The sequence below is a fragment of the Oncorhynchus nerka genome, linkage group LG11 (genome assembly GCF_034236695.1).
Source record: "Oncorhynchus nerka isolate Pitt River linkage group LG11, Oner_Uvic_2.0, whole genome shotgun sequence".
Taxonomy (NCBI): Eukaryota; Metazoa; Chordata; class Actinopteri; order Salmoniformes; family Salmonidae; genus Oncorhynchus; species Oncorhynchus nerka.
In genome coordinates, this window is record NC_088406.1 from 25898270 (window position 1) to 25916060 (window position 17791).

The 17791-nt window shown below is 43.9% G+C and overlaps 1 protein-coding gene across 5 annotated transcripts in view; it reads right to left on the reverse strand.

Annotated features, from left to right (window-relative positions):
• The window catches only part of LOC115117173 (chloride channel protein 2-like), a 223932-nt gene that overhangs the window by 89555 nt on the left and 116586 nt on the right, over positions 1-17791 (reverse strand). For all 5 annotated transcript variants that reach the window (XM_065024329.1, XM_065024332.1, XM_065024330.1 and 2 more), the window contains exons 3-8: positions 10615-10746; positions 9653-9781; positions 9420-9553; positions 9000-9077; positions 5630-5708; positions 3426-3551 (exon numbers count right to left, since the gene is read on the reverse strand). In XM_065024329.1, coding sequence (XP_064880401.1) covers positions 3426-3551; positions 5630-5708; positions 9000-9077; positions 9420-9553; positions 9653-9781; positions 10615-10746 — 678 coding nt within the window. The remainder of the gene's footprint in view (positions 1-3425; positions 3552-5629; positions 5709-8999; positions 9078-9419; positions 9554-9652; positions 9782-10614; positions 10747-17791) is intronic.

The following is a 17791-nucleotide window of genomic DNA, read 5'->3' on the forward strand; positions in this document are numbered from 1 at the left end:
GCACCCTCTGACTTCTAGGAAGATTTGAACATGTTCCTCTGTGCACCCTCTGACTTCTAGGAAGATTTGAACATGTTCCTCTGTGCACCCTCTGACTTCTAGGAAGATTTGAACATGGTCCTCTGTGCACCCTCTGACTTCTAGGAAGATTTGAACATGTTCCTCTGTGCACCCTCTGACGTCTAGGAAGATTTGAACATGTTCCTCTTTGCACCCTCTGACTTCTAGGAAGATTTGAACATGTTCCTCTGTGCACCCTCTGACTTCTAGGAAGATTTGAACATGTTCCTCTGTGCACCCTCTGACTTCTAGGAAGATTTGAACATGTTCCTCTGTGCACCCTCTGACTTCTAGGAAGATTTGAACATGTTCCTCTGTGCAACCTCTGACTTCTAGGAAGATTTGAACATGTTCCTCTGTGCACCCTCTGACTTCTAGGAAGATTTGAACATGTTCCTCTGTGCACCCTCTGACTTCTATGAAGATTTTAACATGTTCCTCTGTGCAACCTCTGACATCTAGGAAGATTTGAACATGTTCCTCTGTGCAACCTCTGATTTGAACATGTTCCTCTGTGCACCCTCTGACTTCTAGGAAGATTTGAACATGTTCCTCTGTGCCCCCTCTGACTTCTAGGAAGATTTGAACATGTTCCTCTGTGCACCCTCTGACTTCTAGGAAGATTTGAACATGTTCCTCTGTGCACCCTCTGACTTCTAGGAAGATTTGAACATGTTCCTCTGTGCACCCTCTGACTTCTATGAAGATTTTAACATGTTCCTCTGTGCAACCTCTGACTTCTATGAAGATTTTAACATGTTCCTCTGTGCAACCTCTGACTTCTAGGAAGATTTGAACATGTTCCTCTGTGCACCCTCTGACTTCTAGGAAGATTTGAACATGTTCCTCTGTGCAACCTCTGACATCTAGGAAGATTTGAACATGTTCCTCTGTGCAACCTCTGATTTGAACATGTTCCTCTGTGCACCCTCTGACTTCTAGGAAGATTTGAACATGTTCCTCTGTGCAACCTCTGATTTTAACATGTTCCTCTGTGCACCCTCTGACTTCTAGGAAGATTTGAACATGTTCCTCTGTGCCCCCTCTGACTTCTAGGAAGATTTGAACATGTTCCTCTGTGCACCCTCTGACTTCTAGGAAGATTTGAACATGTTCCTCTGTGCACCCTCTTACTTCTAGGAAGATTTGAACATGTTCCTCTGTGCACCCTCTGATTTGAACATGTTCCTCTGTGCACCCTCTGACTTCTAGGAAGATTTGAACATGTTCCTCTGTGCACCCTCTGACTTCTAGGAAGATTTGAACATGTTCCTCTGTGCACCCTCTGACTTCTAGGAAGATTTGAACATGTCCCTCTGTGCACCCTCTGACTTCTAGGAAGATTTGAACATGGTCCTCTGTGCACCCTCTGACATCTAGGAAGATTTGAACATGTCCCTCTGTGCACCCTCTGACTTCTAGGAAGATTTGAACATGTCCCTCTGTGCACCCTCTGACTTCTAGGAAGATTTGAACATGGTCCTCTGTGCACCCTCTGACATCTAGGAAGATTTGAACATGTCCCTCTGTGCACCCTCTGACTTCTAGGAAGATTTGAACATGTTCCTCTGTGCACCCTCTGACTTCTAGGAAGATTTGAACATGTTCCTCTGTGCACCCTCTGACTTCTAGGAAGATTTGAACATGTTCCTCTGTGCAACCTCTGACTTCTAGGAAGATTTGAACATGTTCCTCTGTGCAACCTCTGACTTCTAGGAAGATTTGAACATGTTCCTCTGTGCACCCTCTGACTTCTAGGAAGATTTGAACATGTTCCTCTGTGCAACCTCTGACTTCTAGGAAGATTTGAACCCACTTAACCCCTCCGTTTCCCCCCTTATTGTAAAGCCCTGGTTATGCTGTTGCTTTGACAAAGTCATTTCTGAAAGATTACTATTTGTTTAATGTGATTAGTGATTAGGTCAAATAAAAAAAAATAAAAAAGATTGGGAAATCGGTCAATTGAAATAAATTCATTAGCCCCTAATCTATGGATTTCAGATGACTGGGAATACAGTCATATCTGTTGGTCACAGATACCTTAAAAAAAGGTAGGAGTGTGGATCAGAAAACCAGTCAGTATTTGGTGTGACCACCATTTTCCTCATGCTACGCGACACATCTCCCATGCATAGAGTTGATCAGGATGTTGATTGTTTCCTGTTCTACTCCTCTTCAATGGCTGTGTGAAGTTGCTGGATATTGGTGGGAACTGGAACACGCTGTCGTACACGTAGATCCAGAGTATCCCAAACATACTCTATGGGTGACATGTCTGGTGAGTATGCAGACTGTGTATTATCATGCTGAAACTTTAGGTGATTGCGGCGGATGAGTGGCACGACAATGGGCCTCAGGATCTCGTCACGGTATCGCTGTGCTATCATTTAAATGCAATTGTGTCCGTTGTCCATAGCTTATGCCTGCCTGCCAATACCATAACCCCACCTCCACCATGGGGCACTCTGTTCACAACGTTAACATCAGCAAACCACCCGCCCACACAACGCCATACTCGCTTTCTGCCATCTGCCCAGTACAGTTGAAACCGGGATTCATCAATAAAGAGCACACTTCTGTGAGAGAGAAATTAACATGTTTACCTGTTTTGTTTAATATTACTTGGTGGTTCGTCGACCAGCTTCATTACTGCAATAATTCATGTAATTAATACATTTTGAAAAAAGTAATATCCTGATTGGGGATTGACCTTGTCTCTAATCATTATTAATTTGAATTACCATGACACTTCTCTAGCGTGCCAATGGCCATCGAAGCTGAGCAGTTTCTACAGTTTGTGAAGAAATTCTTCAGTTGTGCAAACCCAGTTTCATCAGACGTCCGGGTGACTGGTCTTAGACTATGTGGAGGTCCTGGGCTGGCGTGGTTACACGTGGTTTGGAGTTGTGAGGCCGGTTGGCAGTACTACCAAATTCTCTAAAACGACATTGGAGGAGGCTAATGGTAGAGAAATGAACATGAATTTCTCTGGCAAAAGCTCTGGTGGACATTCCTGCAGTCAGCACGCCAATTGCACGCTCCCGGAAAAAACTTGAGGCATCTGTGGCAAAACTGCACATTTTAGAGTGGCCTTTTATTGTCCTCAGCACAAGGTGTGCCTGTGTAATAATCATGCTATTTAATCAGCTTCTTGATATGCCACACCTGTCAAGTGGATGGATTATCTTGGCAAAGGAGAAATGCTCACTAACAGGGATGTAAACAAATTTGTGCACGAAATATGAGAGAAATAAGCTATTTGTAAATATGGAACATTTCTGGGATATTTTATTTCAGCTCATGAAACAAACATTTGACATGTTGCGTTTATATCTTCATTCAGTATACATGTAGACCGGTCTTACCCTCGTCTTTATTCCACACAGCCAGGACTCTGAAGATGAAGGCACTGAAGGTAGCAGCGAAGAACCCTCTCCAGTAATTCCTCACCGCAAAGAACGTAGATGTTACCTCAATACTGAACAGCACACCTACAAAACACACACACATTAATACATTAATACATTAATACATTTCTCAGGAACACACAGGAACATGATCAAAGTAACTATGTGAACGGGGAAGAGCAAACCTTGCAATCTAGCAAACCTTGCAATGTATCTGTCAGTGAGTGTTATCCCACAGGGCACACTACGTAATTTCAAGGTGAATAATTGCGTAATATTTGGTTGAGAGGTTGATCAATGAGATCACAACCTATATATTTACCAACTCAAAAAGACCGCCAAAAGTGAGTTGAAATTCAATTATCACTAAATCAAATCAAACCAAAATGTAAATGCACTTTAAATTCATGTTTGATGTAGTCCTATTCTTTAACGTAGATTTTTGGTTGAGACGGAGATGTGAATCCAACATATCAATTGTTGATTTGTAGACAAACTGGAATTAAAGCCAGACTAAGTCAGTGGCACAGATGGAACTCTCCTTCAACACTTTTATATTTGGGCCTCCCGAGTGGCACAGCGGTCTAAAGCACCGCAGTGCTAGAGGCGTCACTGCAGACCCGGGTTCGATCCGAGGCTGTGTCGCAGCCGGCTGCAACTGGGAGACCAATGAGGCGGTGCACAATTGGCCCAGCGTCGTCCGGGTTAGGGGAGGGTTTTGCCGGCCGCGATGTCGATGTCCTTATCCCCCTCTCTAGCGACTCCTTGTGGTGGGCCGGGCGCATGCATGCTGACTTCGGTCGCCAGTTGTACGGTGTTTCCTCCAACACATTGGGGCGGCTGGCTTCCGGGTTATGCGAGCAGTGAGTTAAGAAGCAGTGCGGCTTGGCAGGGTCATGTTTTGAAGGACGCATGGCTCTCGACTTTCACCTCTCCCGAGTCGGTACATTTACATCATCATTACATTTAAGTCATTTAGCAGACGCTCTTATCCAGAGCGACTTACAAATTGGTGCTTTCACCTTATGACATCCAGTGGAACAGCCACTTTACAATAGTGCATCTAGGTCTTTTAAGGGGGGGGGAGGGGGAGAAGGATTACTTTATCCTATCCTAGGTATTCCTTAAAGAGGTGGGGTTTCAGGTGTCTCCGGAAGGTGGTGATTGACTCCGCTGTCCTGGCGTCGTGAGGGAGTTTGTTCCACCATTGGGGGGCCAGAGCAGCGAACAGTTTTGACTGGGCTGAGCGGGAACTGTACTTCCTCAGTGGTAGGGAGGCGAGCAGGCCAGAGGTGGATGAACGCAGTGCCCTTGTTTGGGTGTAGGGCCTGATCAGAGCCTGGAGGTAGTGAGGTGCCGTTCCCCTCACAGCTCCGTAGGAGTTGCAGCGAAGGATATCCCGAAAAAGGGGTAAAAAGTACAATACAAATATAATAATAAAACATTTTTATATTTGGTTGAGTTGACAACCTAACTATTCAATAACACTACATTTCATTACATTTGAAATCAACCAGAGATTGAAATCATAGGCCTATGTAGTCTATTTGTTGTTGAATCCTGGGTTGAATTGAGACACTAGCTGTTGATGACTTTGCAAAATGCTATACGTTTATATAGGCCTAAATAGCATCATTGATGATATAAGAGTGATATAGCATGGTCACATTTCATTTGCTCTGTTAAACCCATCCTTTGGAATGACTTCGATAGCAACATTGAATCTATTTAGTTTTTAAGGGGAGATCTCTCAAGAATCATTCTCAGGATAGCACATTGGTAATAGTCAGTGACAATTATCATAGCTAAGGGCTAGGCTACGTTAAAACCCTGGACGGGAGACCAAGGGTAGCTGTAAATAGATACATTCTACAGTAGGTGCTGCCCAGCCTATTGTTTTTTTTCCTGATAGTGGATATAACGTCGAAGATCTGACATTGTTTTGAAAGGTACAAATTCAACACATTTTATACAAGGTTTCTCTATGCTGAAATGTGGTTACCATGATGACAATCATGTTGAAATTCCACCCTCAAAACAGTTTATGTTGATGACTTTTTTCAAATCCAGCATAGATTCCCTGTCAGAATACGTTGACAAATTACACTGAAACAACATTGATTCAACACGTTTGTGTCTAGTGGGATGTTGGTGTCACTCACCTCCAATAGGGGCAGCGAAACAGCAGCCGACCCCCACAGCACAAGCAGCTGCCAACATCTCAATGTTCCTCGACTCATTCTGTAAACACATATGGAGAGGCATATTTACATTTACAGACACACACACCCTATGAGGTAGGCTAGGCCGTTGTCGGGTGGATGTAGACCTAGCAGTGTGGAAGGAGGCATACAAGGATGTTACGTTTTTCTGTCCAAGGGGAGTTCTTTGATGTGTAAAAATGGGGAATACATAAGTGCCAAAAGTAAGCTACCACATTATTTACAAAATAATAAACAGGACAAAGAGCCATATAAACTAGATTTAAATCAATAAGTCAGCCCACTGACTTCCCCCAGGGCAGCTCTCACTAATGCCTGTTAGCAATTAGCATGCACAGCAGCAAGTATAGCCCAACGTTCCCTTGTCAGAGCTGTTGTGGATGAAATGCAGAGTTCAAATATTTTTTTACCCGTAACGCATTTCACCATGAAACAATAACAAAGCCTCCTCCCACCCGTTTCAGTAAAAAGCTGAGGGATAGGGCTGAAGAAATGTATCCACTCTCAAATTCATGGACAGAGCTATGTATGCAAGGACTGAACTAAGCTCATGAGGCACTAATAAGTACAATTCTTGAAGATTCAAATGAATACATTTCATTAATTCAGCGTTTCCCCAAACTCAGTCCTGGGGACCCCAAGGGGTGCATGTTTTGGTTCAGCTGTGTAGTGCTAGGGCAAACACCAAAACATGCATCACTTGGGGTTCCCAGGACCGAGTTTGGGAAATGCTGAGTTAAAATGTTTGCCTCTGTTTGCCTGTCACACTTACTCCGACCAGTAAATATGAAGAACCCTTCTCCACTTTAGCTTGAGTGCTAATGTGTTTATTCCTAAACATGATCACTTTGTAGGTAATATTTTAATGAACAAATGCATTGATGGAAGAGTAATTTGTGTGGAATCACAAAAAACTAAAGCTTTGGTGCCAAAACGAAGCAGCATGCTCTCATAGTTTCTCAACTATCATAGTTTCCTTTTCTCAACACTCAAAATAGCGAAGAGCATTCCTGCAAATATAACACGTCTTTCATAAAACAGTTTTGATAATATTGAATTGCTTTATTTTGGTAGATGGCACACAGAGATTGGATCTATGCCACTGCCCAAACAACCACATGGTATGGTCGAATGTAATAAAAGTTCTGCAAACACAGTATGGCATGGGACTATAGATGGATTACAGATATGTCATTTAAATAGGTGGTAGAGAGATGGGATATGGAGTTCTGGAGAGGAGGAAGTTATGGTTGATGTTCTGCCCTTCATCTCCAGCCATGCTTTACCTTGTGTCCTATGAGGCTTGGCTCCTTTATGCAGCATGTTAGTGAAACAGAGAGGTGAGTGTGAATGTGTACTAAACACCACCACACACACACTTGTCATTAGTATGCCATAACATGCACCATATTCGTATACAGTACAGATACAACACAGAGAGGAGGGAGAAAGAGAGAGAGGATGAGGGAAGGAGAAAGAGGCTAGAGGGAGCCGAGGGAGAGAAGGACAAGAAGATTAAGGGGAGACAGACAGACAGACAGACAGACAGACAGACAGACAGACAGACAGACAGACAGACAGACAGACAGACAGACAGACAGACAGACAGACAGACAGACAGACAGACAGACAGGGGTATGTAGCAAAGGAGTTCTCCACACTTGAGGGGACTTGGGGGTTTGCTTCAAAGATTCTTCATTGCCCCTGCCCCCGTCCCTTCACACACACACACTGACAGAGGGAACAAGGGACTCTCATCTTCAGAGTACAGAGAGATGAATCAAAGATTCCCTCTCTCTCATTCCCTTTGTCCCCTAAGGCCCAAGCGGAATAAACACAGTCTTTCAACTTTCTATCTCTCTACTCCTTTTTGCCTGGTTGTCCGTCTTTACCTCCATCTCTCCTCTCCCTTGCTTTCAAAACTTTTCTTAATTTATGTATCACTACATGTATTTATTGCTCCCTGTAGTATAGCTAGGGAGATTACGCATGAGATGTCTTTGATTAGTTAGCAAATAAAATGCTAGTTTAAATATTTATTATGTGTATGTTACTTGTGTAAATATACGTACTGTGTGTGTGTGTGTAAGCAAAGAAATACATATGCATTCTGGACATGTGCTCCTTCGGGACAGTCAAGACAGAAGACATTCTCTAAACTGGCAATGTGTGACATGTTTCTCTCTTCTTCGCCAAGTCAAGTCTTTCCTCTGAGCTAGCCCACTAACAGGCCTGGGTTTAAGCCGACGCAGACAGGAGCAGTCGATTAGGAAGAGGAACAAACAGATTGGAGAATCAGAAGTGTGTGTTTCTCACAGCTCCTCCTGAGCTATCACAGCTTCTTTTACCCCCATCAGAGAGAGTAGAGTGAGAGGGAGGGAGAGGGAGAGAAAGATGTCGATCGGCCTGATTTAGGAGTTCAGAGAAACAAGGAATCTTTTCAATACATAGCTAAACTACAGTACAGTTCTGTCTTAAGGGAGAGATGAGCCTGTTCAGTGAATTACTATGGCATCTCAACCATAGTGGAGTTGGTTTGACTGCATGATCAGTGGCTACAGTAGATGATATATATAGTGATAAGATGTAATGTGGGGGTACTGTGGTTTAAATGTGATGATAAATGTAGCAGATTAGTCTCGTGACTACTATATACTTTGTTTGTTCCTATGCTAGCTTCAAGCAGAGCCTGTGCTCTCGGTTAACACACCCCATCACAACCTATTATTGTCCCCAGCACAAGGTCCACCTGTGTAATGAGGATGGTGTTTAATCAGCATCTGTCAGGTGGATTGATTATCTTGGCAAAGGAAAAATGTTCACTAACACATTTACATTTGAGTCATTTAGCAGAACTCTTATCCAGAGCTGCTTATAGTAGTGAGTGCATACATTTATATTTTTTTCTCAATTTTAGACATTTAGCAGAACTCTTTCCTAGAGCGAACGACAGTAGTAAGTGCATACTTTTTCATTTATTCATACTAATAGCGATGTAAACAAATTTGTGCACAAAATGTGAGAGAAATACGCTTTTTGTGCGTATGGAACATTTCTGGGATATTTCATTTCAGCTCATGAAACCAACGCTTTACATGTTGCGTTTATATTTTTGTTCAGTGTATATTGACACTGCTTGGGCATTGAGCTACCCTGAAGGAGCAGAGCCTATATCGACAAGACTTGCATTATTCATTTCGTAATAAATGGTTCAACATATTTCTGCGTGGTGTTTCCTTCTGAAAGATCATATTGATAACAATGTGGCAACTTGTGTGTGTGTGTGTGTACTTGTCCAGTTGTGGTTTACCTCATAGATTCCACCAAACAGAGACATGAACTTGCTGAGGAGTGCAGCACACAGACTGGCAATGTGAACAAACGGACCCTAGAGAGGGAGAGAGAATGTCTTATGAATGATTTCCTAAAATACTTGGTCCATGTGTCACCACAACCCCACGCCAGCGCCAGTCTCTGTGTTTCACTGTGATAACCCCTTGTCCTATGAATCACATATATATTGATTGATTTTAGGAGCCTTCAAGCCAGATTGCATCTGCTGGCTGTCAAATGGAGTGTGTGTCTGCATAACTAGTTGAACAGACTGTACTGTACTGGCAGTAACATGTGACACACTCATACAAGCCTGACTGTGAGAACAGCGTATGTGTGTGTACGCGTCAGAGGTGTGTGTGTAGTGAGAATCATTTGTACTGAGTGTGTCTGTTACCTCCTTTCCCAGAGGCATGCCACTGCCCAGGGCACAGGTGAGGCCGATCACTTTGGCCACAAAGGTTTTAAAGGTGAGGTATTCTTTCAGCACTACACCCCTCAGAATGGTCTTCATCTCTGGGATACCTGAACCTAGAGGGGGAGAGGGGGTTATGGTGCTATGGTGCAGTCAGTATGTGTGTGTGTGTGTGTGTGTGTGTGTGTGTGTGTGTGTGTGTGTGTGTGTCTTACCTACGGCCTGTGGGGCCAGTATCTGTGTGAAGCCAGCTGAGAAGGTGATGAGCACCACAGGGTACGTGACCCAGGCCAGGTATTGGAGAAACACATTACTCTCCAGGCCTCCGTACATCCACTTCTGTGCTGTGGACACACACAGTCCAATATCAACTTGGTGTCAATCATAAAGTAAAAGTACATCCAATATATAAATAGTGAAAACATACATAAATCATGAGAATCGCAATACCTAAGTATCATGATAATATTGTATCGTGAGGTTCCTGGCAAATCCCAACCCTACTCATGAGTACAGCGACAAAATATCTGACAACAGTAGAACCCGCAGGACTCTTCACCTAAAAATGACTTCATTACAGGGAGAGATCAAAATGTGTATGTGCCTGTGTGGAGAAATAGGGGATGGGCGGCTTGCTTCTAGATGACTCACTCTTCTCCCCTCTCTACTTTCTCCACATGCAGTCTACCATCTGACACACACACACACACCACAGCAATGTGTGTTTGACTGAAGATAAAGCACATTGACACCCACACACCTTCTGAACACCCAGCATACATGCTACCAGCACACAAACACAGTTTCACGCTGCAAAAATGAAACTAAACCACATTTAAGCTAATCGTACACACACACATGCGCACACACAGTTTCATGGCGCAAAGATGACATTAAACCAGATTTAAGCTAATCATACACACAAACACACACCTGCATGCAGCTCAGGAGGACAGTAATCTGCACTGCAGCTCACTATGAACACACACACCCTGGTTGGAGGGATGTACGTGAGTAAACCACAGTGTCTGAGATTATCTGGTGTGTGGCATGTCTTCTTTAGCTGCATGCAGGAGAGATGTCAGATGAAAAGATTCAGCCAAAGGAACGGAGTGTACAGCTGACCAAAGTCGTCATTCTACCTCACCTTCCCTCCCTTCAACTCCCTCCTCCTTACCTTGTAGACAGATGGCGATAGCGAAGTCAACCACCCAGCTGACCAGAGCCATGAGTAGACCGAGAAGGATGAGGAAGATCCAGTCTTCACCAACACGAGAGATGAGGAACTTCTGACAGCGCAATGTACAGACTGGAGGGAAGAGAGATACAGGTGCACACTGTTAGACAACAACACTGTTACTACTAAAGTACTGGTCAGTCAAATCAGTCAGAACTACAAAACAAACAAACCAACACATCTTACAGACTGGAGGGAAGAGAGATACAGGTGCACACTGTTAGACAACAACACTGTTACTACTAAAGTACTGGTCAGTCAAATCAGTCAGAACTACAAAACAAACAAACCAACACATCTTACAGACTGGAGGGAAGAGAGATACAGGTGCACACTGTTAGACAACAACACTGTTACTACTAAAGTACTGGTCAGTCAAATCAGTCAGAACTACAAAACAAACAAACCAACACATCTTACAGACTGGAGGGAAGAGAGATACAGGTGCACACTGTTAGACAACAACACTGTTACTACTAAAGTACTGGTCAGTCAAGTCAGTCAGAACTACAAAACAAACAAACCAACACATCTTACAGACTGGAGGGAAGAGAGATACAGGTGCACACTGTTAGACAACAACACTGTTACTACTAAAGTACTGGTCAGTCAAATCAGTCAGAACTACAAAACAAACAAACCAACACATCTTACAGACTGAGGAGAGGAGTTTAGCATTGTTAAAACTACATTACCCACCTTGGAGTCAGTACTACACATACCCACCATACAATGTAAACCCCTGCACCCACAACTGCTGATGTCAACTTTTGCACAGACACCTCTAGTATAATTTTAAATGGGGCTGTTTTTATATTCACAGAGTTTACTCCAATACTCTCCTCTTTCTACCCCCCACACACACATACTGTACTGCCTCCTCTACCAGTTCCTCCCCTATTTTCCTCTGCTCTCTCCCTCTCTCCTGACCTCATTGCTCCTCTCAGAGTGAAGAGTTCTAGCAGCAGGGGCACCTCTAGTCCTCAACTTTAACGACTGTGTCACATCAGGCACTCCACACTGTCCTAACACTAGTACTGCTCTGCTCCCCTCTCATCTAATTCTGTCTCCTCTCATCTCACCAATGTACTAAACCACACTAATGCTACTTTACCACATTACAAGATTATGTCAGAAGAAAGGGAGAATAAACAAAGGTATGAAATAAAATCTTCTTTCAGTATCCCCCTCTTCCTCTCTCTTCCTGCCTTTCTTTTCCTTCTCATCTAAAATATTATTGCTTCCCCATCATGTATAGTACAGCCTGCGTGTACTATCATATAGGGGAATAGATTGTCCTGAGGCAGGAATGGTGACAGAACAACATGCATGTTTTTAGTACGCTAGGCTACGCACACACTCTCCAATCAACACCTTCACTGTCTGTCTGTCTAACACACTTATATAAGCAGTGTAAAACACTGCGTGTGTGTTGCATCATCTCACCCACAGCCCAGCTGTATTCTAAGAGCCCCTTCTGTTCTCTAGTCAGCATCCAGAGCAATTAGGGTTAAGTGCCTTGCTCAAGGGAACATCGACAGATGTTTCCTCTAGTCGGCTCGGGATTCGAACCAGCGACCTTTCGGTTTCTGTCCCAAAGCTCTTAACCGCTAGGCTACAGGCCTCTGTCTCTTTGCGTGTGTGAGAGCATGTACATGCAAACATATACATGTACATATAAAAGTGTGTGTTTCAACCAGCAGCAGGTAATCTTATCTGGTCGCTGAGCAGTAATGTGGTTAGCTCTGTCTGTGCTGCTATGGCTCACTGGTTTTCCTTGGGAACACAGTACACACATTAAAAAGCTTACCAGCGTCATTCTTCACGGAAGGCAATAACCTGCATGCCATTCCCCTCCATCCCTATCATCTCTTCTCTTCAATTTCTCATTCACCCCATCCTGTCTTCCACCCTTCCTTCCTTACCATCTCTCTATCTCATCACTCTTCAACCCACGGCTTTAACTTCTTTCATTACTCTTATCCTTCTTTTTCCTTTTCTATCTCTTCTCTTTGTATTGGTCTTCCTCTCCTTACTGGAACTTTCTTTCTCTCTCTTTGCACTTTTCTTTTCCTTTTCTTCCTCTGTCCCTAGTTTCTTTGCTCCTCCATCTCCTTCTCCTCTCCTGTCTCTCTTGGACTATCCTTTAGCCTTCTTTTTTTACGCTTTCTCTCTCCCTCTCTCTGCCTCTAGCAATAATACCCACATACCTGCTGAGACTAATTTAGGTTGCCTTGGATACAGAATGCGTCCGCTTTCCGTGCCAAACTCTAAATGGCTGAGAGAATGAATGAGTGAAGATGAACAAGTGAGAGAAAGGAAACACACAAAAGGAAAAAGGGAGAGATTCAGCAGATACGACCCAGCTATGTCCATACTCCTAAACACTGACTCTAGTGTAACCCCTATAAAACACAGTCCTTCCCTCCTTGACTGTAGTGTAACCCCTATAAACCACAACCCTTCCCTCCTTGACTGTAGTGTAACCCCTATAAAACACAGTCCTTCCCTCCTTGACTGTAGTGTAACTCCTATAAAACACAACCCTTCCCTCCTTGACTGTAGTGTAACCCCTATAAACTACAACCCTTCCCTCCTTGACTGTAGTGTAACCCCTATAAACCACAACCCTTCCCTCCTTGACTGTAGTGTAACCCCTATAAAACACAACCGTTCCCTCCTCAACTGTAATCTAACCCCTATAAACCACAACCCTTCCCTCCTTGACTGTAGTGTAACCCATATAAAACACAACCCTTCACTCCTTGACTGTAGTGTAACCCCTATAAACCACAACCGTTCCCTCCTTGACTGTAGTGTAACCCCTATAAAACACAGTCCTTCCTCCTTGACTGTAGTGTAACCCCTATAAAACACAGTCCTTCCCTCCTTGACTGTAGTGTAACCCCTATAAAACACAGTCCTTCCCTCCTTGACTGTAGTCTAACCCCTATAAAACACAGTCCTTCCCTCCTTGACTGTAGTGTAACCCCTATAAAACACAGTCCTTCCCTCCTTGACTGTAGTCTAACCCCTATAAAACACAGTCCTTCCCTCCTTGACTGTAGTGTAACCCCTATAAAACACAGTCCTTCCCTCCTTGACTGTAGTGTAACTCCTATAAAACACAGTCCTTCCCTCCTTGACTGTAGTCTAACCCCTATAAAACACAGTCCTTCCCTCCTTGACTGTAGTCTAACCCCTATAAAACACAGTCCTTCCCTCCTTGACTGTAGTGTAACCCATATAAAACACAGGCCTTCCCTCCTTGACTGTAGTGTAACTCCTATAAAACACAGTCCTTCCCTCCTTGACTGTAGTCTAACCCCTATAAAACACAGTCCTTCCCTCCTTGACTGTAGTCTAACCCCTATAAACCACAACCCTTCCCTCCTTGACTGTAGTGTAACCCCTATAAACCACAACCCTTCCCTCCTTGACTGTAGTGTAACCCCTATAAACCACAACCCTTCCCTCCTTGACTGTAGTGTAACCCCTATAAAACACAACCCTTCCCTCCTTGACTGTAATCTAACCCCTATAAACCACAACCCTTCCCTCCTTGACTGTAGTGTAACCCATATAAAACACAACCCTTCACTCCTTGACTGTAGTGTAACCCCTATAAACCACAACCCTTCCCTCCTTGACTGTAGTGTAACCCATATAAAACACAACCCTTCACTCCTTGACTGTAGTGTAACCCCTATAAACCACAACCGTTCCCTCCTTGACTGTAGTCTAACCCCTATAAAACACAGTCCTTCCCTCCTTGACTGTAGTCTAACCCCTATAAAACACAGTCCTTCCCTCCTTGACTGTAGTCTAACCCCTATAAAACACAGTCCTTCCCTCCTTGACTGTAGTGTAACCCCTATAAAACACAGTCCTTCCCTCCTTGACTGTAGTGTAACTCCTATAAAACACAACCCTTCCCTCCTTGACTGTAGTGTAACCCCTATAAACTACAACCCTTCCCTCCTTGACTGTAGTGTAACCCCTATAAACCACAACCCTTCCCTCCTTGACTGTAGTGTAACCCCTATAAAACACAACCGTTCCCTCCTCAACTGTAATCTAACCCCTATAAACCACAACCCTTCCCTCCTTGACTGTAGTGTAACCCATATAAAACACAACCCTTCACTCCTTGACTGTAGTGTAACCCCTATAAACCACAACCGTTCCCTCCTTGACTGTAGTGTAACCCCTATAAAACACAGTCCTTCCCTCCTTGACTGTAGTGTAACCCCTATAAAACACAGTCCTTCCCTCCTTGACTGTAGTGTAACCCCTATAAAACACAGTCCTTCCCTCCTTGACTGTAGTCTAACCCCTATAAAACACAGTCCTTCCCTCCTTGACTGTAGTGTAACCCCTATAAAACACAGTCCTTCCCTCCTTGACTGTAGTCTAACCCCTATAAAACACAGTCCTTCCCTCCTTGACTGTAGTGTAACCCCTATAAAACACAGTCCTTCCCTCCTTGACTGTAGTGTAACTCCTATAAAACACAGTCCTTCCCTCCTTGACTGTAGTCTAACCCCTATAAAACACAGTCCTTCCCTCCTTGACTGTAGTCTAACCCTATAAAACACAGTCCTTCCCTCCTTGACTGTAGTGTAACCCATATAAAACACAGGCCTTCCCTCCTTGACTGTAGTGTAACTCCTATAAAACACAGTCCTTCCCTCCTTGACTGTAGTCTAACCCCTATAAAACACAGTCCTTCCCTCCTTGACTGTAGTCTAACCCCTATAAACCACAACCCTTCCCTCCTTGACTGTAGTGTAACCCCTATAAACCACAACCCTTCCCTCCTTGACTGTAGTGTAACCCCTATAAACCACAACCCTTCCCTCCTTGACTGTAGTGTAACCCCTATAAAACACAACCCTTCCCTCCTTGACTGTAATCTAACCCCTATAAACCACAACCCTTCCCTCCTTGACTGTAGTGTAACCCATATAAAACACAACCCTTCACTCCTTGACTGTAGTGTAACCCCTATAAACCACAACCCTTCCCTCCTTGACTGTAGTGTAACCCATATAAAACACAACCCTTCACTCCTTGACTGTAGTGTAACCCCTATAAACCACAACCGTTCCCTCCTTGACTGTAGTCTAACCCCTATAAAACACAGTCCTTCCCTCCTTGACTGTAGTCTAACCCCTATAAAACACAGTCCTTCCCTCCTTGACTGTAGTCTAACCCCTATAAAACACAGTCCTTCCCTCCTTGACTGTAGTGTAACCCCTATAAAACACAGTCCTTCCCTCCTTGACTGTAGTGTAACTCCTATAAAACACAGTCCTTCCCTCCTTGACTGTAGTCTAACCCCTATAAAACACAGTCCTTCCCTCCTTGACTGTAGTCTAACCCCTATAAAACACAGTCCTTCCCTCCTTGACTGTAGTGTAACCCCTATAAACCACAACCCTTCCCTCCTTGACTGTAGTGTAACCCCTATAAAACACAACCGTTCCCTCCTCAACTGTAATCTAACCCCTATAAACCACAACCCTTCCCTCCTTGACTGTAGTGTAACCCATATAAAACACAACCCTTCACTCCTTGACTGTAGTGTAACCCCTATAAACCACAACCCTTCCCTTCTTGACTGTAGTGTAACCCATATAAAACACAACCCTTCACTCCTTGACTGTAGTGTAACCCCTATAAACCACAACCCTTCCCTCCTTGACTATAGTGTAACCCCTATAAAACACAGTCCTTCCCTCCTTGACTGTAGTGTAACCCCTATAAAACACAGTCCTTCCCTCCTTGACTGTAGTGTAACCCCTATAAAACACAGTCCTTCCCTCCTTGACTGTAATCTAACCCCTATAAAACACAGTCCTTCCCTCCTTGACTGTAGTGTAACTCCTATAAAACACAGTCCTTCCCTCCTTGACTGTAGTCTAACCCCTATAAACCACAACCCTTCCCTCCTTGACTGTAGTGTAACCCCTATAAAACACAGTCCTTCCCTCCTTGACTGTAGTGTAACTCCTATAAAACACAACCCTTCCCTCCTTGACTGTAGTGTAACCCCTATAAACCACAACCCTTCCCTCCTTGACTGTAGTGTAACCCCTATAAACCACAACCCTTCCCTCCTTGACTGTAGTGTAACCCCTATAAAACACAACCGTTCCCTCCTCAACTGTAATCTAACCCCTATAAACCACAACCCTTCCCTCCTTGACTGTAGTGTAACCCATATAAAACACAACCCTTCACTCCTTGACTGTAGTGTAACCCCTATAAACCACAACCCTTACATTTACATTTAAGTCATTTAGCAGACGCTCTTATCCAGAGCGACTTCCCTCCTTGACTGTAGTGTAACCCATATAAAACACAACCCTTCACTCCTTGACTGTAGTGTAACCCCTATAAACCACAACCGTTCCCTCCTTGACTGTAGTGTAACCCCTATAAAACACAGTCCTTCCCTCCTTGACTGTAGTGTAACCCCTATAAAACACAGTCCTTCCCTCCTTGACTGTAGTCTAACCCCTATAAACCACAACCCTTCCCTCCTTGACTGTAGTGTAACCCCTATAAAACACAGTCCTTCCCTCCTTGACTGTAGTGTAACTCCTATAAAACACAACCCTTCCCTCCTTGACTGTAGTGTAACCCCTATAAACTACAACCCTTCCCTCCTTGACTGTAGTGTAACCCCTATAAACCACAACCCTTCCCTCCTTGACTGTAGTGTAACCCCTATAAAACACAACCGTTCCCTCCTCAACTGTAATCTAACCCCTATAAACCACAACCCTTCACTCCTTGACTGTAGTGTAACCCCTATAAACCACAACCGTTCCCTCCTTGACTGTAGTGTAACCCCTATAAAACACAGTCCTTCCCTCCTTGACTGTAGTGTAACCCCTATAAAACACAGTCCTTCCCTCCTTGACTGTAGTGTAACCCCTATAAAACACAGTCCTTCCCTCCTTGACTGTAGTCTAACCCCTATAAAACACAGTCCTTCCCTCCTTGACTGTAGTGTAACCCCTATAAAACACAGTCCTTCCCTCCTTGACTGTAGTCTAACCCCTATAAAACACAGTCCTTCCCTCCTTGACTGTAGTGTAACCCCTAT